This window comes from Aspergillus fumigatus, chromosome 1, assembly GCF_000002655.1.
Source record: "Aspergillus fumigatus Af293 chromosome 1, whole genome shotgun sequence".
NCBI lineage: Eukaryota > Fungi > Ascomycota > Eurotiomycetes > Eurotiales > Aspergillaceae > Aspergillus > Aspergillus fumigatus.
In genome coordinates, this window is record NC_007194.1 from 1,179,787 (window position 1) to 1,207,617 (window position 27,831).

The 27,831-nt window shown below is 48.1% G+C and overlaps 10 protein-coding genes across 10 annotated transcripts; 6 read left to right on the top strand and 4 right to left on the bottom strand.

Moving 5' to 3' along the window:
* Positions 1–5,018: 5,018 nt before the first annotated feature.
* Positions 5,019–6,944, top strand: AFUA_1G04130 (FG-GAP repeat domain-containing protein; the record flags this gene model as incomplete). The annotated part of the gene is made up of 2 exons (XM_745069.3): positions 5,019–5,480; positions 5,542–6,944. Exon 2 carries the CDS (start codon positions 6,021–6,023, stop codon positions 6,942–6,944), a length of 924 nt encoding a protein of 307 aa, XP_750162.2. The 5' UTR covers positions 5,019–5,480; positions 5,542–6,020.
* A 440-nt stretch (positions 6,945–7,384) lies between these two features.
* Positions 7,385–8,848, bottom strand: AFUA_1G04140 (Zn(II)2Cys6 transcription factor domain-containing protein; the record flags this gene model as incomplete). Its single annotated transcript, XM_077803813.1, has 4 exons — positions 7,385–8,546; positions 8,594–8,656; positions 8,702–8,715; positions 8,765–8,848. The coding sequence occupies 4 exons, from the start codon at positions 8,846–8,848 to the stop codon at positions 7,907–7,909; spliced, it is 801 nt and encodes a 266-aa protein (XP_077659984.1). The 3' UTR covers positions 7,385–7,906.
* A 365-nt stretch (positions 8,849–9,213) lies between these two features.
* On the top strand, positions 9,214–10,361 carry AFUA_1G04150 (isocitrate/isopropylmalate dehydrogenase family protein; the record flags this gene model as incomplete). The annotated part of the gene is made up of 2 exons (XM_745071.1): positions 9,214–9,466; positions 9,520–10,361. The coding sequence occupies 2 exons, from the start codon at positions 9,214–9,216 to the stop codon at positions 10,359–10,361; spliced, it is 1,095 nt and encodes a 364-aa protein (XP_750164.1).
* Positions 10,362–10,895: 534 nt separating this feature from the next.
* Positions 10,896–12,336, top strand: AFUA_1G04160 (putative aspartate aminotransferase; the record flags this gene model as incomplete). The annotated part of the gene is made up of 3 exons (XM_745072.1): positions 10,896–12,059; positions 12,116–12,221; positions 12,272–12,336. 3 exons carry the CDS (start codon positions 10,896–10,898, stop codon positions 12,334–12,336), a joined length of 1,335 nt encoding a protein of 444 aa, XP_750165.1.
* Positions 12,337–12,886: 550 nt separating this feature from the next.
* AFUA_1G04170 (transcription factor domain-containing protein) lies at positions 12,887–15,083 on the top strand (the record flags this gene model as incomplete). The annotated part of the gene is made up of 2 exons (XM_745073.1): positions 12,887–14,528; positions 14,671–15,083. The coding sequence occupies 2 exons, from the start codon at positions 12,887–12,889 to the stop codon at positions 15,081–15,083; spliced, it is 2,055 nt and encodes a 684-aa protein (XP_750166.1).
* A 638-nt stretch (positions 15,084–15,721) lies between these two features.
* Positions 15,722–18,778, bottom strand: pab1 (polyadenylate-binding protein; the record flags this gene model as incomplete). Its single annotated transcript, XM_745074.2, has 4 exons — positions 18,474–18,778; positions 16,642–18,132; positions 15,939–16,567; positions 15,722–15,878 (listed from the first exon to the last, which is right to left on the bottom strand). The coding sequence occupies exons 2-4, from the start codon at positions 18,115–18,117 to the stop codon at positions 15,722–15,724; spliced, it is 2,262 nt and encodes a 753-aa protein (XP_750167.1). The 5' UTR covers positions 18,118–18,132; positions 18,474–18,778.
* Positions 18,779–18,911: 133 nt separating this feature from the next.
* On the bottom strand, positions 18,912–23,071 carry AFUA_1G04210 (HECT-type E3 ubiquitin-protein ligase; the record flags this gene model as incomplete). The annotated part of the gene is made up of 2 exons (XM_745075.2): positions 18,912–19,999; positions 20,066–23,071. 2 exons carry the CDS (start codon positions 23,069–23,071, stop codon positions 19,328–19,330), a joined length of 3,678 nt encoding a protein of 1,225 aa, XP_750168.1. The 3' UTR covers positions 18,912–19,327.
* Positions 23,072–23,174: 103 nt separating this feature from the next.
* On the top strand, positions 23,175–23,710 carry AFUA_1G04220 (uncharacterized protein; the record flags this gene model as incomplete). Its single annotated transcript, XM_745076.1, has 2 exons — positions 23,175–23,388; positions 23,538–23,710. The coding sequence occupies 2 exons, from the start codon at positions 23,175–23,177 to the stop codon at positions 23,708–23,710; spliced, it is 387 nt and encodes a 128-aa protein (XP_750169.1).
* Positions 23,711–23,848: 138 nt separating this feature from the next.
* Positions 23,849–24,403, bottom strand: AFUA_1G04230 (mitochondrial 54S ribosomal protein mL41; the record flags this gene model as incomplete). Its single annotated transcript, XM_745077.2, has 2 exons — positions 24,125–24,403; positions 23,849–24,058 (listed from the first exon to the last, which is right to left on the bottom strand). The coding sequence occupies exons 1-2, from the start codon at positions 24,311–24,313 to the stop codon at positions 23,849–23,851; spliced, it is 399 nt and encodes a 132-aa protein (XP_750170.1). The 5' UTR covers positions 24,314–24,403.
* A 47-nt stretch (positions 24,404–24,450) lies between these two features.
* On the top strand, positions 24,451–27,722 carry AFUA_1G04240 (UTP14 family protein). Its single transcript, XM_745078.2, has 2 exons — positions 24,451–27,299; positions 27,356–27,722. Exons 1-2 carry the CDS (start codon positions 24,600–24,602, stop codon positions 27,536–27,538), a joined length of 2,883 nt encoding a protein of 960 aa, XP_750171.1. The 5' UTR covers positions 24,451–24,599; the 3' UTR covers positions 27,539–27,722.
* The last annotated feature ends 109 nt before the right edge of the window (positions 27,723–27,831 follow it).

The following is a 27,831-nucleotide window of genomic DNA, read 5'->3' on the forward strand; positions in this document are numbered from 1 at the left end:
CCCTTCTCTATATATTTAAGAGCCTTCTTAAGGATAGCTATATAATCTACCCTCTCTAGGATATATACCTTTAAGAATAGTAGTAAATAAATAAACCTTATTAATTCTTCTTTATTTATTAGTTCTAGCTATACCTAGAGTACTTTAAGTTTCATTATAGATAGCTGAAGTCTATTATAGGTATATTAGTAACTAAGAATTTTAATTTTATTAGTAAAGAAAATACTCTTAGTAGGATTAAGAGTTAATCCTACCTAAGCTAGTCAGGGGAAGTAATGCTAGTATAAGAAAGAAACTATATTATTTATATTCTTAGTTATAGTAGTATTATTATCTATAAAGTATTTAAAACCTACTCCTGGAAGTAATATAAGTATAGCTTTAGATAATAGTTTAGGTATTACTCCTATTACTAGATTCTTTAGTTTAGAGTAAGTCTCTAGAGCTTCTATAAGCCCCTATCCTATATATAAATAATAGAATTAGCCTAGGATTAAGTTAAACTTTATTTTAAATAAATACTTAATAGCTAGCAGTACTGCCTAATATCTATTAGCTATATTTACTTTAAAGAACACCTTCTATTACTTTTTTAAGAGATTTATAATAACTAGCTCTATTCTCTATAGTAGATAATTTATCTTTATAATAGCTATATTTATTAGTATAAAATTATATATTATTTATAGTTTTCCTAAGGTCTTCCTTAGGAACTTAGTACATGCACTCTATAGAGATATATACTTAATAATAATACCTATATTAACTATCTTTAGTAAGTTCTCTACTTACTAATTTTTTTCCTCTTTTATATAGAGTAGGAGTTTTGCTACTTGTAGAATAGCCTATAAATAAATAAGGATTTAATATTTAATAAGTCTTATAGCTAGTATATTAGTAACCCTTTTAATAAAAAGATCCTTCTAAGTATAAAGTAGATCTACTACTACTAGCTACTCCTTCTTAGTAACTAGTAGTCCTAATAATTAGGTATTTTCCTTTATCTAAGCTTATGCCTAGTTATAATCTATTATTATAGCCCACTAGTACTCCTGAGGTCTTAAAGTTATTAAGAACCTTAGGTATCCTATATTCTCTATCTTATCTTTAATATCTCTAAGGTCTATAGTTATTAAGAGGGATATTTAGTTAGGTAAAGGATATAAATAGGTAGGTATTAGTGCTATAGTATCTAATACTTAGATAGTATTCTATATATTATTTTTATATATTATTTCTGTTTCTGTGTTTTTAGGGAGTAGATTTAATATATACTATTCCTTTCCTTATTAATAACAGGTGCTCTTATTATAGTACCTTCTTTACTAGATCTATTAATAACCTATAGCCTCTATAGAGGGTGATATAGGTACTACTACTAGTTTCCCTAATTATAGTCTAAGGAGTTAGCCTTATAGTAGTCCTCTTCTATTACTTCCTAGATAACTTAGAATAGCTTATGCTCGCCTTCTGTATTAGTACTTAATTTATCTTAGTCTAAGGCCTAAAGATAATAATTTAAAGTATATAGAGAAATAATAGGCTTGTAGTTTTTAATTTTAACTTATTTAATTACTTAACTCTAGACCTTAGCTCTTTTTATCTCTTCTATAATAACAGCCTATTAAGTCCTTATAACTTCCTTTATTCTATCTAACCCTTTAATAGTATATATTCTATATTTATAATTTCCTAATAATCTAACAGATAATATCCAGTAGTAACCTAGTAGGATAGAGTATCCTAGATCCCTATCTATAACTATTACTATAATAATTTAGGTAACCCCTTTAATAGTTAACTATAACCAGACTATAGCACTTAATTAGAAGTTATAGCCTATTACTACCTAATAATAAATATCTACTAGAATAATTCTTACTTTTAAGGCACTAATAATATATCTAGTAACTAAATTATTCTCTAATCCCCTATCTACCAGCACTGCCTTACATATTATAGCCTATAACTTATTATTAATAATTATAGCTTATACATCTATAGTAGTATAGAAGAGTTCTATTAAACTAGGATTCTATAGTTAGAAATAATTATTATATACTTTATTCCACTAGTCCAGCTACTTAAGATAATAAATTCTTACTCTCTTTAGAGTCTTTTTTATCTTATTAGCAGGATTTAGCCTTATAAGTTTTATAAATTCTATATAGGCTATTAATACTATATTAAGGAGTTCTGCAAGACTTAGTTCCACTCTTATATTATTTATTATATTCTTTAAATTAAGTAGATTCCTATCTAATCCCTTTAGGTGTCTCTTTTTCTTTAGGTTCTTAGTCTTCCCTATATTCAGTGTCTTGAGTTGACTATTGCTTATGGTATTTACCCTGGCCTACTTACTACTGTTACAACACCAGCACAGCCGCGCTAGTGCTAGGTGGATGTGACAGGCAGAAACCTAAGGATTAATGATCACTAGTCAATCCTGGAGTGATCAGGGCATGATCTGGAGAAATGCTTAATCTAGATGGGTTCCCACAGAAATACAGTTTAGTAGTTGCTTACTAAATGTGTTTCCCTATAAATCATTATCATGTGATGTGGTAGATGGGTATATAAGATTAATAATAGGAGGGTATCACAATCATCTACTATCCTACTAATATACCATCTATCACCACTACCACCTGGAGGAACTATGGGATATAAGGATGCTCATTCATGTTGTATCTAGCACTCTTAGTGTTAGTTCCTCATATTTAATATTAATTATTTACTTAAGTACAAGATCACTAGTCTAATTCATCAGCTACTCTATACTATTAAGTATATATACTTAATAGGCCTTGCTTCTATCTCTACTATTATTATTCTTATATTACCTTTAGTTATCTTTGACCCTTAGTCAGGTCATTATATCACTGTGTTATCAGGCTATCTAGTTAATAGGCCTTAGGTAAGTATCAGATATAGTCCAGGGACTATATTACCCCGTTCCCAAAGTAGTAGACTAGCAGAGAACAGCAGAGATGGATCCCAGGGTGTGACAACTACCTATATCTTTATCTCTAGTAGTGTAGACTCACTACAGTTCCACTAGCACATTACTTAATTATAGGATGTAGATATCTATTAGGGATAGGGAGCTGAGAAGCACTATATTAACTCTATTAATAGTATTTTATTTAGCTACTTCTTCACTTTTGCTATCTACAAACTAGATATATATAATATTATTTAATTCTACTCCTATAATAGCTACTGAAGTTATACTAGTAGTTAAGTCTACTTAATATCTAGACTCTAGTCTAAATACTCCCCCTTAAGGCTAAATTAGTCTATTTATCTCTAAAGTACTATGATTTATCTAAGGCTATTTATATCATCCCTATAACTAAAGTTAACCCTGGCCTTAACCCATAGTTTCTTATCTAATCTATTATTATTCCTCTATAGGTAATAGAGGATTTATACAGATTAGTGTAATATAGCTTATTTACCTATACTTAAAATATACTCTTTATCTTATATTCTGCTACTACTGCTGTTGCTAACTTATAAATAACTATTAAAACTAACCCTAGGATAGATTAATCCTTAAAAGCTATTTAGTAAGAGTCCTAATTAGTTAGCTTTAATTATTAAGGGTGTCTGTAAATATCTTATCTTAGGATCTAGATATAGTTACCTCCTTAATAATAGTTACCTTATCTTTATATACTCTTGCTATATAAATTAGTTCTTTAATTTTAACTATCTTAGATATTATTTTCTAAGCTTATATATAAGTATTCAGAACTTTTTATATTATAAGATTTAATAGTCCCTAGGTAAATATTAAACTAATAGATTAACCCTAATTATCTAGAATAGATATTATAAGCTCTTAGACTTTATTAATATACCCCCTTAGACTTTTTATTCCCTACTATAACTCTGAAAGCCTTATAATAGCATCCTATATCTAATTACTTAGCTCTTATTCTAGGAATCTTACTTAAAGATATTAGGCTAATTTCTCCTAGTCCTTCCTCTCTATCTTAGGTAAGATATAGCTAAATCTAAGAGTAGCTTCTCTTAGGCCTATAAAAAGTATAGTAGCTATTACCTATTTCTTTTCCTTAGGGTCTAAGCTTATATTAGCCTATATAAACTAATACTAGTTAATATAAAGATCTATATCTTCCCCAGGTTTACCTAAGAAGGTAGGTTAGTTTAATATTATAATATAGAAATAATTTATAGTTAGCTGTAAAGGTTTCTTCTTAACTATAGATAATAATAGATTACCTAATTTACTATATATAGAGATATATAATAAGGTTTAGAATACTCTAACTACCTCTTATAGCTAATTAAGTAGAGTATTATTAGGTGTACCTTCCCTAATCTATTCTAGTTACTGGTAGAAGGAATAGGTATATTCTAGGGCTAATCCTAAAATAGAAGGTAGGTAATATAATACTGCCTAAGACTTACTAATATTACTCTTAGGAGCTAACTACACAGGCTACTACCCTAAGTAGATAAATAAAAATAGGTCTATCTTAGTAATTACTAAGGTACTTTATACTTCCTAGCCTTTCTTATAAAGAATATAGGAGATGAATCTAATAATTCTAATTAAAGGAAAGAAAATCTAAAATAGAATAAGTTTAAAGAGGAAATCTACTAAGTTAACTCTCTGTGAATCTAGCCCCTAGTTACTCTAAGGATTTATAGCTACTTAATACTCACACTCACAGGACTAATATAGAAATAATAATAAAGGAAATATAGGATTTATTTAGGCCTAGCACTGGTTATTAAATAATGCTTATACTAATAAATTTAATAGAAATACCTAAAACACTGTATTATTTATTATAGATAGATAATAGGTAGGATATATATACTAGCTATAGAACCACTACTGAGAACTTCTCCCCATGCCTTAGTAAGCTGTGTTTACAGCGTTTGCACCCTGTTCCATGACAGTACCTAGGACCAGTAGGACCAGTAGGACCGGCAGAAAATGGTGCATATCTTAAGGTTGTATCCACTTGTAGCATATCGGCCTTGAACATCACCTCTTGAGGCAGATACACGACTAAGGTGCCTCTCCGCCCGCCCCCTTTCAAGGCGGACTTGCTGGAAGGATTTCCATACCTGGGTTGAGTGAAAGGATAGTTGAATTGAACCTTGTCATGGTCAATTCGGCTCCATGGTTCATTGTGCCGAAAGACTCAGTCCCAATACAGCGATGGCAAGCATTGCCGATTTTGACAACACTGATGGAAGTCAGCGTCAAGGATTCTCGTATTCAGCCATCTTCTGTATCCTTTCATTATATCTAACGGAATTATTTTCGGAAGAGGGAGCAGTTGGGTGGAGTGCACTGCAGCGCTGTCACTCTGCAGGTCGTATTTGTGCAACTGTAGCTCAGGTCCTGTCGACCATAAGACTGCGGTTACAACCTCTCCCATTAAGCCAAGATGCTTGCAGCTCAAATCGCATGGTCATCAGCAGTCGATCACGGGGTAAGACGTTCTCGGCGCTTGAATGTCAATTCATCTGAATATGAACTAACCCCTGTTCAAGGTTACATCACAAAAGTACTGTATTGTACATCCTCCCTGCTTCTGCAAAGCAAGGGCATGGCATGATTTCTGCAGTACCACATTGGGGTTGCCCCTCGTCACTTATGAAGAACATGCACCTCAAACCGGCAACCTGAAGCGATTGAGATTTTCCAGCATCTTCGTCGAGAACTCAGCGAGCCTCCTTGCCCTGCCATGACCCCTCAAGCGGCCGCTCTGCAGCAACGACACTTCGAGGCCAAGCTAGCCATCTAAACAGTGGAACATTCTCGCCATTATCCGATGTCCAGACCATACTATGTCTCAGCCACGCGGGGGGACCGAAATATTCTTGCTTGAGGCAGCTGAACAGCAGCAGAAGAGACGCCCCCAATCCTGATGCCCCCGCCTGTGCCATGGGCAAGCTATAAATACGGCTCAATCACTCGCGGTCATGACTCTAATCCAACTACTACAGCATAGCAACAGACTACCTTCGTCATGCAGACCAGGCCCCTTTCGATAAACGCCATCTGGCATCTCGTTCTTCCGCTGCTGGCTACCTCGGCCACAGCAGCTCCATACCAAACCCGCATCCTCGCCACGGGGACTACCTTTAATGCTCCAGACCCCTACGGCCCCTGGTCCTTGACTCCCTCTGCCAACAAACCCGGTCCAGATCTGGCCTACATCAAAACCAGCAACACCGGCACCGGCAAGGTGGAAGTCCACCTCGCCTCCAGGGCCTCCAACTACCAGACCCGCACGCTGGAGGTGGGCACGACTTTCTTTCCCGAAGACAATGGCGTCTGGCAGCTGATTGATGCCGACGGTGATGGCCGTGATGACCTCGTGTACATCAAGACCCGCAACACAGGCACCGGCCGAGTGGAGGTGCACATTGCCACGGCGGCGTCCAACTTCCAGACCCGCATCAAGGACGTCGGCACGACTTTCTTGCCCGAAGACAACGGGACCTGGCAGATGGCCGACTTTGACGGCGATGGCATCCTCGACCTGATCTACATCAAGACTCGCAATACCGGAACCGGACGGGTAGAGGTGCATGTCGCCTCTGGCGCATCGAACTACCAGACTCGCATCCAGGAAGTCGGCACGACCTTCTACCCCGAGGACAACGGAGTGTGGCAGATGATTGATTTCAACAGAGATGGGAAGCTGGACCTGGTGTATATCAAGACCCGGAACACGGGGACCGGCCGTGTGGAGGTCCATGTTGCGTCCGGGGCGTCAACATACAAGACCCGTGTCCAGGAGGTCGGCACCACGTTCTATCCCGAGGACAATGGGTTCTGGCAGCTGATTGATTTCAACAAGGATGGGGTGCTGGATTTGGCGTATGTCAAGACGCAGAATACGGGGACCGGTCGGATTGAGGTTCACGTTGCAAATGGCAGAAACTGAGCCCTGGCCCTGTATCTAGGTACACCACAACCTCTACATCGTCAAGCACCGCCAGTCAAAGTCATATCACTTTCATCCCCGTAAACTAAACACCTGTACAAAATTGCCCATCGAGAACAACTCGAACGCCCCGCCCTGCCCTCCACAACCACAATCTCCACCCAGCACCAACCCTAAGACTCCCTGCACCACTGCCACAGATACTGCAAGGCCGTCACCCCAATAATCCACCTATACGCTGCGTAGCCACCTCATGAGCGCTAGACGGAATTGTATTCGGGGATAGTCCTGCGCATCAGCTAACATTGAGTCATGTGCAGGATGGGTTGGCATGGCATGGCGGGGGGTCTTAGAAATAGATATGCCTGGTAATCCCCTTGTACCCTAGAGCATCAACATCAAGCATCAAGCGACAGCATCACCGCATACATAGTACCTACCCGGAGTGAATACTGCCTGACCCTGCAGAATGTCCACCACAGCAACATCAACCTCGTCATCAACCAAAACACCCTCATCACCCCAGAGATTCATTTCCTTGGTGAAAGCGGGCAAAAGACGAGGCTGTTGTGATGTTGACGGGTATCCGGGAGCCGGGGCTGGAGATGGATAAGTGTCGGGCTGGGCTGAGGGATGTGTGTGTGTGGTAAGGGATGGGAGTCGGGTGGTCACAAGGTTGGCTGGGGTGATGCGGACGGTTAAGAAAAAGGGGGGGGTTGCAGGGGATGGGGATTAGGATTGTGAAGCCCGTGGGTAGGTATGTGCAGCTGTTGCCTGTTGCGTAAAGTGAGTTGGGATGCTGGGCTGGTTCTGCGTGGTGTCTCTTGTTCAAGTCTGCTTTGTATGTCGCAGTGATTCCCTTCTTCATGCTTATTCGTGGTGAACTCGGATGTGGAATCATAGCTGGAGTCGATTATGTGCCCCTGATATTCCTGTTGATGATGCACGTTCCCCACTGAGAACTACCAGAGAAATTGTCGCTGAAAAGCTACCGAGGGCGCTCCACTCCAGAGGCTTGGTCCCGGGGGAGTACCGGCGTGCAAGGACTGCGTATCTCTAAACGGGATAAGCTCCAACGACGACGGTCTATACATGAATCCCGTTGCCGTGGAAGATTTTCTCAGCTCGTTGGATGGATTGTAGCTGTTCTCCCATGCGACATGCTGGTTCATGTTCTTACCGTGGATCGTTTGAGTGGACCTCTGTCCCTCTTTGCGTGTGCTTGGATCTTGCTCAGAGTGAGGTACAGGCTGTTCCTCGGTTTGCTGACTCTCAGGCGCTCCTGGACTAATTTCGTCAGCTTCGACTTCTGATTGCGCAGAAGCGTCGGTCCGTCTCGATGACGAGAACATAGGCGGGCCAGCCACACTTGTTCCTGCGAAACAGTCTTGCTGCCACTTTCGAAGATCACAGGCTGTTCGCAATGGATATCGTCTCCAATATTGTGCATCGTTCTTCCCAGATCGCAGAAAGGGTGACTGGTTCCGTTCAAGAGCAATCGATAACTGCTCGTCGGTCATGTGAGCCAGCAATCTCAACAGTATCTGTTCCGTCTCATGCAGACGATGTTCGAGCGCTTCAATATATCCCTTTGCGGGTCCTCTGCCTTGGTGAGACTTTAACAGCTGCATTCAGGCTTGGAAACGAACCGTTTGAGCTGCTCAGGCCAGTCACACTGCCTGTGTGATTGGAGGCATTGAGTACATATCGGTCTTTTCAATCAGCAAGCCTGCCTTATAATCATTAGGACAGCTTACTTGTTGCCGCTGCACTTCAGTTCGGTCAACGTAAATGATACCATTGAACGCAGAGGCACTCACTTTCTGCTTCCGGGACCGGCACGAATTACAGGCAACCGTAATCCGGGATGGTTTCGAGCCTCTGCTGCTTTTACTGGTAGACATGTCCACTAGAGTCTATCTGCTGATCTGGTGATCAATGAAGAAGCCGATCTCTTGACTGAATAAATGATGATGCTCTTCCATCCTAATCGGGACAAGTGCGGGATTATCTGCAGGCTAAAGGTTTAACCGACAGTTCTCTTCACCAACCACCAGCAGCTGGTAACCCAGTAATACAATGAGAGCATCATCATCTCTGGGAAATGTAACTGCAAGGATGAAACTTCAGGCTCATTACGCTCATCTCTTTCGACCAAGAACTACCCTGTTTATGAAAGGCATGACATCGGTATATATAGAGGACGGGGCCCGATTGGCTCCTCAGCACTCCCATCCATATGAACTTATTTAGCAGAGAATAAAAGCAAATGGCATCTACAGTTCCAATTACCTACCGTGTTGCGTCCATTCCAGGAGATGGTATTGGGCCAGAAGTCGTTGAAGCGACGATCCAGGTCGTTAGGAAGCTCTGCCAAAAGTTCCAAACATTCGACATCGACTTCACTCACATCCCATGGGGCACGGAATACTACAAGGCACATGGTCGGTATGCATCGGAAGACTGTCTGGATACACTGCGACAGTTTGATGCAGTGCTATTCGGCGCTGTAGGCGCTCCAGGTAAGATTGTCCTGAGCGATCGACTCGGGCCAACCAGCAACTGACCTGGTTAGATGTTCCTGACCACATCTCTCTCTGGGGTCTTTTGTTGGCCATCCGAGGACCTTTGCAGTTGTACGCCAATGTCCGCCCGGTACGCACCTTCCCTGGCACAAAATGTCCGCTTAATACAGCGACAAAGGGCATCGACTGGGTTCTCGTGCGCGAAAACTCAGAGGGCGAATATTCTGGCCAGGGCGGCCGCAGTCACGTCGGCCAGCCGTGGGAAGCTGCGACGGAGGTTGCCATATTCACACGGGTTGGGATCGAGAGGATCATGAGATTTGCATTCGAAACAGCACGCTCCAGACCTCGTCGTCACCTGACAGTCGTCACGAAAAGCAACTCGATGCGCAATGGCATGGTCCTGTGGGATCAAGTGGCTGCAGAGGTTGCCAGGGAATTTCCTGATGTCACTTGGGACAAGATGCTTGTGGATGCCATGACGATTCGCATGGTGGGCAAGCCCGACTCCCTGGACACTATCGTCGGCACCAACTTGCACATGGATATTCTGTCAGACTTGGCCGCCGCGCTGGCCGGATCAATTGGAGTTGCTCCCTCTAGCAATCTAGACCCAACAAGGAAGAATCCGTCCTTGTTTGAGCCCGTGCATGGAAGCGCTTTCGACATCACTGGCAAGGGAGTGGCCAATCCTGTAGCGACGTTCTGGTCGGCGGCAGAGATGCTTTCTTGGCTAGGCGAGAAGGACGCTGCAAAACAATTGATGGGATGCGTTGAAAGGGTGTGTGCTGCTGGCGTCCTGACTCCAGATCTTGGAGGGACCGCGAATACTCAAGGGGTAGTCGACGCGGTATGCGCAGAAATTGAGCGCTTGGTTTTGCAACATGATTGATTTTATCAAGATATAGAATGATTGACTTTACATCCTTCTTTTCGATAATGTTCAAGTGTTACACCGATGCATACGCTCGACCACGAGTCATTGGCAGTAGCTCTCGTCACCCGCGTCACGCGCCGATTTCACTTGATCTCCCCAGAGAAAGTGAGATCTCCCTTATTTCTCTTTATCGCACTTGATTTCATGGTCTTCCATTTTCATTGTTGTAGTTTTACCGTTCGAGTTGTCGGCTGTTAGCGGTTGGCGCCGGGTATCTTGTCCGAACGACGTCAACCTCCGACGATAAACGGCATTGACGGCATTTTCTTCCCTTTGGGCCATCGGATTCTTCGCAATAGCCGTTATATGACCGCTGTCTCTCGTTCGGATTGGCCCTTGAAGCTGGCCCACGGTATCGCAATGTGTTCATGCTACCGTGATGGGTCAAATAGCAGCCCTCCGCCGCTTGCATAAATACCGTCGTTATGCTGAGGTCCGGACTAGGATAGACTGACCCTTTAAACTCAAGACAGCAGATCTACGTTCACCATGGCTCCATCCCAGATAGACGAGGGTCTCCAACAGACTGCCATTACAAGTGATGCAACCTATGTCAAGTCTGTCTCCAGGTCAACACCATCTCGATTCTCCTCCCTGTCCGTGCCGCCCGTCGATGAGCCGTTCACACTTCAAGCCGAATATCTCAGTGACGGTCACCCTGACAAAGTCAATCTAGGCATTGGCGTGTATCGCACAGAGGATGGTGATCCATGGCCTCTGAGCGTGGTGGAACAGGCCGAGGCGCAGCTCTTCCATGCGAACAACGTCGCCAGGCACGAGTACCTGACCATCCAGGGCGACGTCAAATTTCTAGCTCTAGCACGCGACCTCGTCTTTGGGTTTGGAGAGTCCCCAAGTAACGAGCAAGTCGCAGCGCAAGACCGGATCGCCTCGATTCAGACGATCTCGGGGACAGGCGCAAACCGACTCGGCGCGGATTTTCTCGCGCGCACCATCAAGCCTTCCTGCGTTTGGATTCCGGATCCCACCTGGGCCAACCACTACACGATTTGGGAGCTCGTCGGTGTCGAGGTCCGGACGTATCCGTACTATGACCATAAGGGAAATTGCTTCGATTATGAGCGCACAACGCGGCTGCTCTCCGCGCAAGCAAAGAAGGGCGACGTCGTGATTCTTCACGCCTGCGCACATAATCCCACTGGCGCTGATCCCAGCAAGGAGCAGTGGCGGAAGCTCGCCGTGCTCTGCCAGCAAAAAGGCCTGGTGCCCTTTTTTGACCTGGCGTACCAGGGGTTCGCATCGGGAAGTCTCGACGAAGACGCATGGGCCATCAGGCACTTCATGAACTGCAAGCCCGAATTGGAGTTCTGTGTTGCGCAGTCGTTCTCGAAGAATTTCGGTCTCTATGGGCAGCGCACTGGCGCACTGCATGTGGTCACGAGTTCGAGCTCGGGGACTTTGCCGCAGGTTGTGTTGGCCAATCTTTCTCATCTCGTTCGTGGAGAGTATTCCATGGCTCCCCGAGGCGGGTCCGAGATTGTACGGACCGTCCTCAGCGATGAGGGGTTGAGACAGCAATGGTATGAAGATTTGAAGCACATGAGCGGGCGGATCAAGCAGATGCGCCAGGCATTATATGACGAGTTGATCCGACTGGGCACACCAGGCACATGGAACCACGTTCTGGAACAGGTAGGCCTTATTTCGGCCTGAGACTAGGTTTGAATTTTACTTGCTGACATCCCTAGATTGGCATGTTCACGTACACCGGCCTGACGGAGCCCCAGGTGCTCGAGATCCGACGACGACATCACATCTACATGATGAAGTCGGGACGAATCTCCATGGCTGGCTGTAAGTGCCCTCTACCCTGGGGAAAATCTTAACACTGACAGTCTCGATAGTGAACAGCAAAAATGTCCGCTATGTCGCCAGGGCGATTGACGATATTGTACGAACAGTGGCATGACCTTCTTTCACCTTCGACGGCTATCTTCCTTTTGATACCTGTATATATGTATTTCTGGGGGTATATATACTTTGACCTTTGGTAAGATAGAACCATGTGATTAGTTCGAAGTAATGCATGTGCAGCATGTTTCTTTTGGAGACCTGGGTTCTATACTTTTAATCCTCCCAGATGAGGTCCTGGTTGACAAACAATGCACGTTGATGAAGACACGACAACCCACCCATTGGGGAAGGCCCACCCTTGCCTTGCAATGGGCCCTCGAGAATGCAAAGGATTACAATAAACATGTCTGTTCATGGACACAGACACCCTGTAGCTCTCGGATGGGTAGGCGCACGTACGTACGTACAAGAATCGAACGATCGCGCGATGACTAAGCAAACGTTGATGGGGGAGAAAGAACTCAGAAGAAGCTAAACAGCCTAAACTGGCGAGGAAGAGCAGTCAAGCTCTGCTTGCCAATCACCTGAGCAGCATCGTAGTCGGTCCTGAACTGCTGGTCCAGGCAAAGTCTATCCAGGACTGGTCAAGGCACCATGTCCTCAAGATGGACTCTTCGGATCTCACCTCTGGTCCAGCGGAGATTGGTTCCCTGACAGCGCACTCGAACGAAGAGAGTCAGTTCGTTGGTAGTTCCAGCGGCGTCTTTTTCATCAACACCGTTCGACGTGCATTCTCCAAGGACGTGGATTTGTCCAAAATAAGCTTACCTCTGCCGGAAGACACGCTTGTGGGTAGCGATGAGTCGCATGCTGAGCGGTCCCCGTCTGCTGTCCGCTCTCCGTCCATGTCTGAGCCGTCTGCCTCTCTTTCTAAGTGGCAGTATGATTCGCAAATCGCTCATGAGCTCGGCAAGGTGCCGCCACTGGACATGGCGAGGGAGCTTATGATGGTCTACTTCAAAGTGTGGCATCCCCTGTTTCCGTTTCTGCATGGCCCCAGCTTCCTGCGGGCGATGGAGTTGCTTTACTCAGACTCGCACGGAACTGAGGGCCAGAATTATGGGAATATCCCGTCTACATCTACGTCTACGTCTACGTCTATGGACCACCGGAACGCGTGCTGGACGACGATCTTTCAGTGCGTGTTCAACCTCGCAAGCCATCTGCGGCCCGATCTGTCCCTTCCGCCGGAATCCCGAATCAAATCCCCGGGAAGCATGCATTCTCTGCTTGCTATTCTAACGCGGAGGCAGGATCTCCCGTCCCTGCAGGCTCTTCTCGCGGCCCAGTTGTACCTGGTGGCCAAGATGTCTCTTCGGACGGCGTCAACGGTAGGCGGTTGTATTCTCCGGTCTATGCTGCACGCTGGTCTCCATCGATGCCCGTTTCGCTACAAGGAGCTCTCAACACACGACCGGCAGTTGCGCAAAAGGATTTTCTGGTGTGCGTATGCTATCGACCGGTACTTGAGCCAGGCTCTGGGCTTGCCTCTTGGTATACAGGATTCGGACGTTGATGTCTGCGCTCCAGGAGCCCACGAGGTGCATTCGCCGGGTCTGCACAAGGTTCAGGGCACGAGTGAGGGCTCTACGCCACGTTTTGTGGCAGGCAGTCCTGGAAAGGGCACTCCGGCTTCATCGACACCCGCACAGATTGAGCTCACCAGCCCCCAGCAACCCCAACAACACCGACACTCCAGCGGCTTCGTAGACCCAGGAGAACACGAACAACATCAGAGAGAGATAGTGTTCATGAGCTACGTCGAATCCGGCAAGCTAACCGGCCGCGCGCTAGAGCTATTCCACAAGTCCATCCTCGTGCGCTCCGTCCGCCGCAGCTCCGTCCTCATCCTCGTCACAGATGTGCACAAATGGTGGAACAGCCTCCCCACCACCCTCCAAGGCACCCCGGCCAGCACCGGCGACTCCATATACCAAGGACCGCAGGATGACGACCCCTTCCACTTCGGTCCCTTCTTCACAATCCTCTACCACCACCTCATCCTCCTCATCAACCGTCCCTCACTCTCTCTACCCCCCTCAACCCCTGAGTTCAACTCCGGCCTGCAAACCTGTATCGGCGCTGCAAGAGGCATCCTCTCCGCCCTCCGCGCCCAGATCGACGCAAAACAGGCCCTCTTCTGGCCAGGCTTTCTCTCCGCAGCCTGGATGGCAGGCCTGGTCCTCGCCTTTGCCTGCCAGCTTGGACAGTACGTCTGGTCTAAGGTTCTCTGTAAGTTCCCCGCATGTCCAACCCCCCCCCCCCCCAAAAAAAAAAAAAAAGAAAAAAAGAAAAAGAAAGAAAAGAAAATGAACTAAGATCGTTTCCACCAGCGAAATAAACGACTGCCTCGCCTTTCTCCGCATAATGTCCACGCACTGGGACACAGCCAAACATTGCCATCGAGCGCTGAGCCTCCTCGCGGAGAACATCCGCCACTCTTTTACCTCTTCACAGCAACCTCGAACCTCGCCCTCGGACCCGAGCATCAACCCCTCATGCGAGGAACCCGCAATCGCAAACCCAACCAAGAGACGGAAACTCTCCTCCTGTGATTCCTTGGTTCCTCTCCCGAGCGCCAGTGCCAGTGCCAGTGCGGAGGCAATGGCCGGCCAAGGTCAAGGCCCGCTGAATGCACACGAGTCGGGAAACGGGCCAGTGGAGCTCAACATGACCACTGAAACTACGGAGATGGAGTACCTTAATCTCCCTGATTTTGACATGAACACGGTGGACTTGCTTCAAGCAGCGAACTTTGACTATCTACTTGATATGTTCGGGCAGCAGTATCCAAGTTTTTGATATCTACCCATCCTCTGTTTCAGACAATGTGACTTGTACTGTAGGTACACATATTACAATACTACTCTTACGATGTGAGAGCCAAAATCCCGCGAGGAAGTCATAAGTCTATATTACACTCGTGTCAAATAAGAGAGATACGAGGGTAGCCATGTAATCGGGATAGGAAGAGAAAAGACGTCACAACTTCCTCCCTTTAACAGCAACTTAAAAACCCATACTGTCCGAACAAACGTTTCCTCCGACCCGAGCTCGGGTGGAAATCCAATTTGCCTTTGCCATCTGCTGAAATGAAACAAGACCGACTCCTGCAGCAGCCATTGCCGGCTCTCTGACAAGACAGACAAAGCATGGGTAGCCAGGGGATCCGGCAAAACAGCATGTCGAATCGCACCACAGGCACGTGACACCACCAGCAAAAAAAAACTTTTTGAAACAGGAGGGATATCAGGACCGGGAGGGGAAAAAAAAAGAAAAGGTAAAAAAAAGTTCGAAAGTAACAAAGAAATAGGAGGTGTAGAAGTAGAAGGAGGTTCGTTAATTCGAGAAAAGAGGAAGGTAGGTCATCAAAAATAGACGTGAATCAAAATCTCAGAGTTGGGAGGACCAGCTCAGCATCAGATACCAAGGTACGTAGTCTACGACTTGTTCTCTTCCGTAGCAGTCTCAGCGGCATCCTCCTTGGGCTTGGCAGACTCAGCAGGAGCCTCGCCCTCACCCTTGTTCTTCATGTACTCGTCGTAAACGCTAAGGGCCTCGTCGACCTTGGCGCGAAGGGCTTCTTCATCCTCAAGACTAAAGAGAAGACATTAGCAATGCACTTGGACGAAACTGACTTGGAAAAGAGAAACTTACAGGCCAAGCAATTCATTGTTGTCCATCTCCAGAAGCATACCAGTGATCTTGCCAGCCAGCTCGGGCTGCTGAGCTTGAATCTTGGGGTACAGAGCCTCACCCAGCATCTGCTTCTGTTGAGGAGGGGGGACAGCGCTGAGAGTCTGGGCAGTGAGACCACCAGTGGCGGGAACCTCCTCGCGACCGGCGGCAGGAGGAGCAGCGGCTGGCTGACCGCGACCACCCTGGGGACGAGGGCCTCCCTGGACGGGGGCGCCACCACGGCCCTGCCCGTAACCGGGACCACGAATACCCTGACCCATGGGCATTCCAGGCACCTGACCACGGCCACCAGCACCGCGTCCGAACTGTACCTGAGCCATCTGAGGGTAACCCATACCGTTAGGAATGCCACCGGGGCCCTGCATGGCGCCCATGGGAATACCTTGGAAGTTGGGAGGAATCTGCTGGTTAGGGCCCATGCCACGTCCACCCTGCTGACCAGGGAAGGGACCGGGGTACTGGCCGGGGCGTCCGCCAGGGATGCCCATCACCATACCGGGCTGGGGAGCAAAAGGCATGCCGCCGCGCTGACCAGCAGGGATGAAGCCCTGCTGACCGGGACCGTAGAAGACAGCGGGCTGCATGTACTGCATTTAAAGTTAGCAACTGTGCTCCATTTTACGAGCCAACATTTAATGATCCGAAAATCAGGGATACATACCGGCTGGGGCATTCCAGCGGCAGCGGCGGCCTGCTGCTGACGGATGGTGTTGCGAGCCTGAATGCTGGCCTCGAGCTGGCTTCTGCGGACATCCTTGCGCTGGGCAAGAGCCACATACAGAGGCTTGCCGTTGACCATTCTCTGGTTCATTTCGGTGACGGCCTTGGAGGCCTCATCGGGGCTGCTGAAGCAGACGAAACCGAAGCCCTTGCTCTTTCCAAGAATCTTCTTCTCTGTCTTCTTGGGCTCCTCCTCGGACTCCTTGGGCTTCTCCTCGGTCTTCTCCTCACCCTCCTTCTCGTTCTCCTTGTTCGACTCCTTCTCTTTCTCCTTCTCGGACTCGGAGGTCTCGCCGGTAGTGACGGTGTCACGCATGACCTTCGCGGAGGTGATGGTGCCGAAGGGGCTGAAGAGCTCGCGCAGCTTTTCGTCATCAACGTCATCAGTGAGGTTCTTCACGTAGAGATTGACACCCTGGTACTTGGAGGCCTTCTCCAAGCGAGCGGCCTCGTACTGCTTGCGGAGCTCCTCCTCACGTTCGTGCTTCTTCTGGGCACGGCCAACGTAGAGCTTTTGGCCCTTGATCTCCTTGTCGTTCATCTCGTCGACGGCGGCCTGCGCGCTATCGTGGGTGGAGAAGTTGACGAAGCCGAAACCACGGCTCTTACCCTCCTGGTCGCGGCTCAGAGTGGCGGAGGTGATCTCACCGAACTTCTCGAACATCTTGCGGAACTCCTCATCGGTGACTTCCTGGTCAATGTTCTTGATGTAGACGTTGGTGAAGTTGGCCTTCATCTCCTCAAACTTGCTCTGACGGTCCTTCTTGGAGATGTGGTGGCCGACGAAGACCTTCTTGTCGTTCAGCAGCATGCCGTTGACATGCTTGATCGCATTGTTGGCGGCCTCGGCAGTCTCGTAGTGAACGAAACCATATCCCTTGGAGTTACCAAACTCATCCTGAGCGACCTTGCAGCTCAGAATGTTTCCGAAGGCGGCAAAAGTGTCGTGGAGAGCCTTGTTGTCGATCGCAGCGTCCAGGTTCTTGATGAAGACGTTGCCCTGGCCAGTCTTGCGCAGAGCGGGGTCACGCTGGGACCACATGATACGGCAGGGCTTGCCCTTGATCAGGGTGTAGTTCAGATCCTCGAGGGCGCGCTCGCCATCGGCAGTGTTATTGTAGTTAACGTAGGCATATCCGAGAGAGCGTCTGGTAACGGCGTCACGGCAGACACGGATGGAGGCAACCTGGCCAATGGAGGAGAAGAGCTCGTAGAGCATAGCCTCGGTGACGGAGGGGTCGAGTTCACCGACATAGAGGGAAGCAGAGTGGGGCTGGCTGGCGCTGGGAGTAGTGGAGGGAGAGGCGCTCTCAACGGCGGTCACCTCAGGAGCGCTGGTGGCAGCGGCGTTGGTGGCCTCGGGGGTGCCGTTGACAGTGTTGTCAGCGGCGGGGGTGGTAGAGACTTCGGCAGACATTTTGGTTTTCTTTTTCTAGAGCAGATAAAGAAGACTGTTAGCGAGCAGTAACACTGGGATGTGATCAGGCCAGAAGTGTGAAGAAAAGAGACGAAGGATAATGGAGGCGAAAAGCTTGGAAGCTCTCGGCTTCGGCCTGAACCTATCAATCGACGATGACAGGAACAACGTCAAGCTTTGAAATTCAAACAGGGACAATAGCACGAGGCCAGTCCAAGTGTTATCATCAAGCACATGGGTGCGCGCTTTATGTGCGCTGGAATAGCAGAGTACAGTGACTTGCGTCAAGCAACCGACAAATATCACAAGCTCGTAAAAGGCCAAAGATGTAAACGCAACACACAGTCAAAACGTACAGTGTATATGAAATCGTCTAGCGAGATCGAGAGGTGATTAATGGAGACGGACGAGGTGAAGTGATGCGATCACGAGGGATGAAGAAAAGGCGGCGGACGAAGAAATTCTTCCACACACACAGAGATAGATACACCGCACAGTTCGAGATGGGTGGAAAAGAGTTTGACGTGAGATAGTCAACCTTTTTTTTATGCGATTTTCCGGGTTTTTTTTGGGAGTTTTTTATTTTCTCTCTTTCGACAGATTCGAAAAAAAGAAAGTAAAGACCTTTTTTTTAAGGGAAGAAGAAGAAGAAGAAGAAGAAGAGTTGCTGGTGATGACAGCAGAAAAGGTGAAAATGAGAGAGGAGGGGAGAAAAGAGGGAAAAAGGGAAAGAGCGAAAGACAGAGGGCAAAAAAAAGTGGATTATTGACGAACCTCTCTTTTTTTTTTTCTTTGAATTTTGTCGTTGAATTTTTTTTTCCTTCTGGAAAATTCAAGGGTGGTACGTCACGCTAGTCTATTTACGGTAATCTATCCTCGCCGCTCCAAGGGCCCGGCGTGAGCGGCAACTATGGTAGGAGACGACCATGTATAAAACCACAGAGACAAAGGAGTTAGGTTGAAGCATGTCCCATGAGTGTAAAAAGAGTGAAAGCTGTTATTGACATCAAATGGGAGGAGCGCATCGACAAAGAGATCGAACCCGAGCACCCAAGAGGCAACGGAAGCCCATCAATAACACAACAAAAGATAATGACGCCTAAGCTATGCAACCCAGAACATTAATGTCTGATATTCTCAAGCACGCCTCTATGGCAAAATAAGTAGTGGCAATAATCAGCCAACCATATCATTGCAAAAATGTCCAAACTCAGCTTAGGTCAAAGCCAGCCCCCGAATTGATGGCATAAAGCAGCTTTTCCCGCAGAACCTTAGCATTTGTATACCGTGGCAGCTTGAGCAGGTTCACGCAGGTACTAGTGCTGGGCAATCGATCCTGGTCTTCACTGGAGTCGCGGATGCTGAATCGCGGGTTGAGATGGCTAAACCCTAGCAATGGTGCTCGAGGGGTCGACGTCACGAATCGCAGCACTTTCTGCCGCTCCTCGTTGGACATCTCCTCCATGACCTGCCAGAACAGCTTGACGGTTGGATGCTCTTCCTTGTCATCGCCAATGGTATACACCCCTCCGTAGAGCGTGTTGCGTCTCAAATCAGCAACGTCTATATCTCCAGACTCCCCACTGACCAAGGTTTGCAACTCGGATTGATTGAACATCGATAGCCAAGACGGCTGAATGATGTGCCCCAGGCCTTGCAGGAATGCATTTGTCTGCAATGCCGGCTGTACCTGCAGACGATACCGAGCAATGTAAGAGATATAAACGAGGCGATTCTGATTGGTCACTGGAATGTCAGATCCGTTGCTTTTCAGATCTTGGGTGACGGTGCGAGTGCCTCCGTTTGGAAGTGGTATGGTGTCTGTGACCGTAAAGTTCAACGCAAAATCTTCCACGTCCCCGGTGTAATTTTTGAGTTGCAGCTGTAGAGAAGCAGAGATTTAGCACATTGCCACATCATTAAAAATAAAGGGGATCAATCCACTGACCAATCCTTGGTACAACCCCTGGTCAAGATCCTTCAGGTCGTTGAGATTTGCGCGATAGGCTGTTTCCCTCTGTGCTGATCCTGCGCCACCGGTCAAGGCCCATTTCAGGAGGAAGAAGGGCGCAAAGTTCACATCGACCAGTATTCCCTCGTACAAGCACTTTCCGATAATGCGGCCTAGAAACTCATACCGTCTAAGTAGATCCCGAACTTGCTCATTCCATTCAGGGCTGTTCTCAACAAACCCGAGTTGCCGCAGAACTTCTCGTCTTTGCTCAACAGCGGCAGGGTTAGGGTAGAGCAAGTGTTGATCGTTTTCCTCGAATAGCTTTGGCTCGCTTCCGGACTTGAAAGCCTCATTGGTAACACTAGTAAGGAATTCTTTGGTAACACCCCCGCCGTCGATTCCGGCCTCCACGGTGTTGAACTTGTCGATGAAGCTGATCTGAATCGGCTCCTTCAAACCTTCGCCCAGCTCGTAGAATTGGTCGAATGCGTCTTCAAATACGCTCTCCCGCCGGATATTTGCATGATGACGACTCAAGATATCCTGCGCTGCGGGCCGGCCATCGATCATGCGACCCATGGACGCCTGAGCCACAGACATCCGCCATGCATCCGGGTCTATATATCCCTGTCTTCGGCGCATCTGATCCCGGTAGATGAATTCTCGAAAAATTTGTACTCGGGTGGCGAAGGGAATAAAGAAAGGCATGTTCCTTAGGATCTCCAGCCTAGGAGCGACAGCTTCAAGCTGCTTCCTGCGAGCAGCCTGTTGCTGGCGCCGCCTGAGTGCCTCGATACGGCGAGTCTGCTGTGCACGACCGGTCCCGATAAGATTCAGAGGCTCGTATTCGTCATCTCTCATCCAATCATCCTGACTCTCCTCCTCGTCCTCATCTTGGAGTTGGTGCCGATTCTCCTCTTCCGCTACAACGGCCGGTATGAAGCCTTCCATGTCGAAGCGGTTGGTCATCAACCAATGTCCATCAGGAAGGAACTTGCGTCGCGAATCGCGCTCATGAATCATTCTCAGAAGTCCTGTTACGAGTCCCTTGAAGTAGTCAAGCGGAATTCCAGTAACACCTGGGAGGCCCTTCTCTTTGTTGCGCATCTCAAGGTCCTTGACACTGGTGATGGCATCAGACGACGAGACAGCACCAGTGAAGTAGCTTTGAATTCCTCCGGCCGTCTGAGGCGCCTCGCGTTCATTTAGGTCCGCCGAATTCCAGTAGAGTGTGAATGCGAGGTTCTTGAGAAATACAGTCATGTCTTTGATGTCCTTCAAAGGCAGTGCGCTCTCCTTGGTCCACGAAACTCTCGAGTTTGATGAAGCCGTGAAGGAGGATTGGCTGGAGAAAAATTCTTCGTCGTCCATCACTTTTAGAACAAAGGTATAGAGCTCCAAGAAGAGCAGGATAATCGTCCATTCCTCGTCTCTCTCGGCTTGGGTCATTGACAGCCCGGATTCCCTAGACTCATCGGCCGGTTTCAATAAGGGAAGCACTTTGGTGGAGTCTTGGCTGATCTTGTCAAAGATCCTGCTAGATCGAGACGCATGCCAAAAGTATTTGATTGCTGGAATCCGAGAACCTGGATGACCTGCCTTTTGATCCCCGGATGTAGCCGACCCTAAGTATAGCCACATACGAATGTCGTCTCCCCGGCGGGGAAACACTCTCAGGAGGGTGAGGGCATAGGTTGCCAGAATCTTTGCCTCTTTGGACGCATCCGACTCGGAGTTGGCCAGGTCACCTTGGGAGAGACGTGTTGACTGGAGTTGCGACAGAAGTCCTGTAATCTTACTTTGATTGACAAGGCTAGAAATTTGTTCCTTGACAAAGGGGTGCAACGGTGTCTCCTCCGTGACATCATCGTCGATCATGTCATCTGCCTCGAGTCGCCGTGAGAGATGCACGGCCGTGGAATTTAAGAGTTCAGATACGATCTTCACGAAGTCCGGTTCCACTGCTTGCTGTCCAGCCTGGGTCCCATTTGCATATTGGTGAAAGTAGATGATGTATGCAAGGAGCCAGAGGCGTGCATCCAGATCCGTGACACTTTGAGGACGTTCTCGAAATCGGGACTGCAAAGGCCCCAAGGCAGAAAGCAACAATTTGTAATTTATGTTACCTGCTAATTGATCGAGCGTTCCAAGATACGCTGACAAGTCTGGGATAGTGAGGTAACTCCTAGCGAACCACTCATAAGCAGTGAGAGTCTCAGACGTGATGGGTCGCAACAAAGCGAGGACGCTCTGAGCAAGGTTCTCCTGAGATACATGACATCGTTGGGACAACGATTCTATGTTCCTTGTGATCGTTGCCATAACAGAATAATAGTCTTCAGCTAGCCGTGCCATCTGTTTGGGAATCAAGTTTGTAAGGAAGACCAGCAGCCCGACTAGATGAGGAACCGCAAAATCAGGCACGATAGGAGACAAAGCTGAGCGTAATACCCGCAGTGTCGTCTTCGCAAGACGGCAGAGTGGAGTCGTCCATTCGCCCTCGGTCGCTATCGTAGGTACCTCATGCAGGGTGATCTGAAAGGCATTGGCATAATACACCAGACGGACAATGTCACTGGTATTCCATGGTTCCACAAACTGCATGAGAAGTCGTAACTGTGAAAGGCACTCGGCCGCTGTTGCATATCTTAGAGATGGCTCCAAGAAATCGTCAGGCGTCCTAGTCTTATGTTCAAAAGGCAGAGACGATCCTGTCCTTTGCCTCTCAGCAGTATCCCATTCTGTGCGCCACGTACTGTGAGTGAGCTTCCTGCTCCGGTAGCCCCGCCATGTTCGCTGGATCTTCCGTGTTGCTCCCAAACGCTCTCTTTCCTGCTGCCTCAGTAGCCGCTCCTGTTGTGCGATGGCAAGGGTATTCTGTGCGCTCGGTCCCTGAGGAAGATGTCGCCCGGAAGGGTAGGCAGCGAAAGGATTTGTATTACGACCTCCGAGATTGACCTGCCGCGGACGGCGAGAGTTTCCGGTGAAAGACTGGAACATAACTGTTATCGTCTTGCAGGTTCCAGATTCTGGCTAACAAGTCCTGGTCGTCCACGGTTTGCGAGGTCACTGCAGTTGATGGATTTCAAAACGAAGTAGCCCCATGCTTTTGACGAACGATGCTGGGATTGTTTGGGAAAATATGGTGAGAGAGATGGAGATGGCTTGGGCCTATGACATATACAGCTCGGCGGACCGTCGTGTTAGGGACACGCACTATGTGCCTGATCTGGAGCTCAATCAGCACTGCCAAGGCGGGCAAGATCTAAATGCCACGCATCAGAACAAGGCCGAAAGCTACCTCGGGAGATTGATATGTTATCAAATCAGTTTCTAGATTGAAATAAGTAACGCTTCCTTAGCCTACTGTGCATGTATTGAGTATCAATTCCTGAGTACTTGTTGATTGTGGGGTGATTGTAAAATCTAGCTGGTATAACAATGAACCATGGACATGTCTTGTAAGATGCCAAAAACCAAATTGCGCCGTTTAACGAAGTAAACACCAGGGGAAATGCTGAATCGTCCACTGCAGTAGCCACCATTCACATAGCTGGTGATGATATCCTGAAATACTGCGGACTCGGCCGCGACGCATCAAGCACCAACACTCATACTGTACATATAATACACTCGTAGATCGGAGATCGGGGATGTATCGGACTTGGGGACGTCGACAACGCGGGGATTCGTAGCCGGTCAACCATCATCTTCCTCCAATCTGCCTCACTTAAACCGATTGAAAGATATAATATGACTCGACACCTCAGTCCGAGCTCATTGCCGGGACGCTGTCTCACTCGCTGCTGATTCTTGCTCGAGTCTTTCCTGCTCCAGCACCTCTTGTCCGTTATCCGAAGCCCACATGTCAAGATAGTCCTTCGCACCAAACGCTCGCTCGACGATAACCGTTCTGCCGTTCTTCTCGATCTCTCTCGTGTACTTGCCCTTTGTCGGAGCCATGCGTTTCGTCACAAACGGCGTGAGCTGGTTTGGAGATGTTATCTCAAGTACTAGAAGTCATATATGTATGGCTAATGTTAAGCAACGCACCTTGAAATCGGCCAAGTTTTCAGGGACAACATATGTGCGGACTTTCTTCCAATCAATCACATAAGAACCGTTCTTCGCGAAGTAACCCATTGATCCAGTCCGGTTTCCCTTGTAGTAACCGCCATTGACCTGCTTGGTGGTCAGGCGCAATCGCGCCATCATCGGTTGCGAAGGCTTGAACATTGCCATTGTGTGAGATGCGGCGCTGCAGTAGTGCGATAAATGCAGCCGTCGAGGATGTGGCCGTTGTTGGGGTTGTGAAAAGGTCGTGCAAGCCGGGCGGCACTACTTAGCTCCGCCGCGCCGAGAACTTTTTTTCCGCTGTCGCAAGATCTTTTAAAAATTATTTTTATGGAGTTGACCAGTGCTGTACTCCGCACTCGTTGTTTGAGACTGAGTAGCCACATTTTCAGTCTCTCATATTTACTTTTTGACTTTGGTCTTGATCGGGTTTCTAGATTTTCTAGATTACACGATGCCTCGCAGACAAACTCAGTTGCGGGGTCCAAAGGACAAGGACCCGTCTTCCAAAAAACCGGCACCCAAAAAGAACACTGGGAAAAAAGCACTGAATGCGCTGTCAATCGCAGAAAGCCAAGTAACCGATAAATTAGGAGTAAGGCGCAACCGCTTAGGCAAGATCCATGACCCTTCCAAGCGCAAACGGAACCCCAACCGTGATATGGACGACTCGGATGGCCCTGATAACAAACGGCGTCGATTTGGGGGTGATGATGAATCAGAACTGAGCAGTAATGCCGGCAGTGACGGGGAAGGACACAGATGGAGATTGGGCCAAGTTGACAGCGATGACGACGAAGAGTTGGACAGTGACGAGGCCTTGGGCACAAGCGACGAAGAACGCTTTGAGGGCTTTACGTTTCGCGGAAGCTCGACAACCAATGCCGGGTCGAAACCGAAACCAAAGAAATCCAAACGCGTGCGCGAAATCAACCTAGACGAGGATGTCGAGGAATCAGAGGAGGAAGACGAAGATATGGACGAAGATGACGATCTTGGAGAGGATGCCATCGATCTTACTACTGCCTGGGATCTGAATACAGCTGAGGAGGAGAAGGAAAAGGCAGCCGCATCTAAAAAGAAGCAGGCTGAACCGGATGAGTCGGAGGAATATGACTCGGATAGCGAAGAGAACGACGATGGATCTGACGAGGAAAGCGGGCTATCAATGTCAGGTGACGAGGCTGAAGTAGATGAGCATGGTCTTTCGAAACTACAGAGCTTCGTCAATGCCTTGGAGCCAGAATCTACGAACAAGCCATCTCGGAGAGCAGGAGGCGCGCAAGAGCACGCGAAGCCTACGGAATACGGACTGACCTCGTCACGAAAGCTTACTGTTGCCGACCTCTTGCCCTCCATCACCGACTCCCGTCTAAAGAGCTCATTAAAACATGTTGACGCGACCCCGTCTTCTCACAAGCAGTCATCTGGAATACCTGGTAAACTGGATGCGCCCCTGGCAAAACGTCAACAAGATCGGCTGGACCGAGCAGCAGCATACGAAAAGAGCAAAGAGACATTGAACCGCTGGCTCGAGACTGTCAAGGCTAATCGACGAGCGGAACACCTGATGTTCCCTCTACCTGACCCCGATGCCCAGCAAATACATCGAATCGGCCCTACGAAGCCGCAGACGGATCTCGAAGCTACGATTCACAATATCCTGGTTGAAAGTGGTCTTGCGGATCCGAGCGGCAAATCCACTGAGGAGCAGGTTCAGGAATTTGAGGAGCTTCAGGCACGAAAGTTGCCTATTGAGGAAATCAGAGCTCGTCGAGCAGAGTTGCGCAAGCAACGAGATTTGCTCTTCCGTGAAGAAGTACGGGCCAAGCGAATCAAGAAGATCAAAAGCAAGTCGTATCGCCGTGTGCATCGCAAGGAGCGCGAGCGTCTACAGCAGCAGGAAAGACAAGCTCTTCTGGAAGCTGGCGTGGACTTGGAGGAGGAAGATCGAGAGATGAATGAGCGCCGCCGAGCTGAGGCTAGAATGGGCGCCAAACTCAAGGATAGCAAGTGGGCAAAGAGCCTCAAACAGACTGGCCGTACCGCTTGGGACGAGGACGCTCGACGCGGTGCAGCAGAGCAGGCCCTGAAGGAAGAAGAGCTGCGGAGGAGAATTGAAGGGAAGAGTGTTTCCCGAGCGGATGAGGATTACCTGGGTTCCTCCAGTTCAGAGTCGGAAGACGAAGATCCTTGGGCAGAAGATGCAGGCTCGGATGCTGAGAAGCAGAAACTACGCAAGAAACTTGAGGGGCTGGAGAGGGATGATGTGGATGCCTCAGAGATAACTGGTCCACATGCAAAACTTTTCTCCATGAAATTCATGCAGAACGCAGAGGCTGCACGCAAAGCCGAGAATGATGCTGAAATTCGACGACTCAACCGAGAACTCCGCGGCGAAGAAGAGTCGCAGTCTGAAGCAGAGTCTGAGGTTGGTCGGCGTAAATTCGGTCAGTCTCAGGATGACAAATCTGGCAAGGACATGAAACAAAAATCGTTGCCCAGGACTGAGTTTGAAGAGGCGCCAGGTTCCGATGATGAGGCCGACGCCGCGCCTGATCAAGAGGTCGGCATTGTCGTCAATCAGTTTAACAAGAAGAAATCATCTGAGCGCTCGGGAAAGCCCCAGAGTGCGCGGCCATCTGGTGGCGCACCTGAGCAAAAGGCGACTACTATAGAAGAGGAGAATCCTTGGCTAGTGACAAAACGAAACAACCGTCGCGCAACAGCGGATGATTCACAGCAGATCATCGATGCCACTCTTGGCGCCGAGACAGTCGAGGCTCCTAAGAAACAGAAGGATAAGCCGATTGTCAGCTCTACATTAGGCCAAGCCGAGGACGACAATGGCAGCGATGACGAGGAGAGTGTGCCAGTCCTGCTCAAGAATCATGATCTTGTGAAGAGAGCGTTCGCTGGAGATGAGGTAGTCCAAGAGTTCGAGCAAGACAAGCTCGAAACCATCGAAGAGGAGGGTGACAAGGTCATCGACGAGACCCTTCCTGGATGGGGCAGCTGGACCGGTCAAGGAGTCAGCAAGAGGGAGCAAAGGCGACAGAAGAAGGTCCTGACCAAGGTTGAAGGTGTCAAGCCTGAGAACCGAAAGGATGCAAAGCTTTCTCGGGTCATTATCAACGAGAAACGCATCAGGAAGGTAAGCAATTCCTATTTCCACCGATTCAAGAGTGATCGAATACTGACCTCTTTTAGAACACCAAGTATATGGCGACTCAACTTCCTCATCCTTTCGAGACCAAGGCACAGTACGAAAGATCATTGCGCCTCCCCATTGGCCCTGAATGGTCTACCAAGGAGACATTGCAAAACGCAACCAAGCCTCGCGTGATGATCAAACAGGGCATCATCAAGCCGATGGAGAAGCCCATGATTTAAAGCATCTCCTTTCGGGCCCTATAGATTTGTGTTTTATAGTTGTGATACTCCTGCTCCGTTAGGTGCTATGACGCGCTAGATTGTGTCACAATACCAACGTGTCAAAAGTTGGGCTAATGAACGGCGTTCCTGGAGCATATTGGAACAAATATATCGAACTTCCACAATCATCTGTATCTGTACTTTCTGCAAAATAGCAGATCGTCATAGTCTGCATGATAGTTTTTGCATGCGCAATCAGAGGTGTAGTCTTGTAGAGGGAGGTAGATGATCAGGTCGGGTGAGCGATGTCG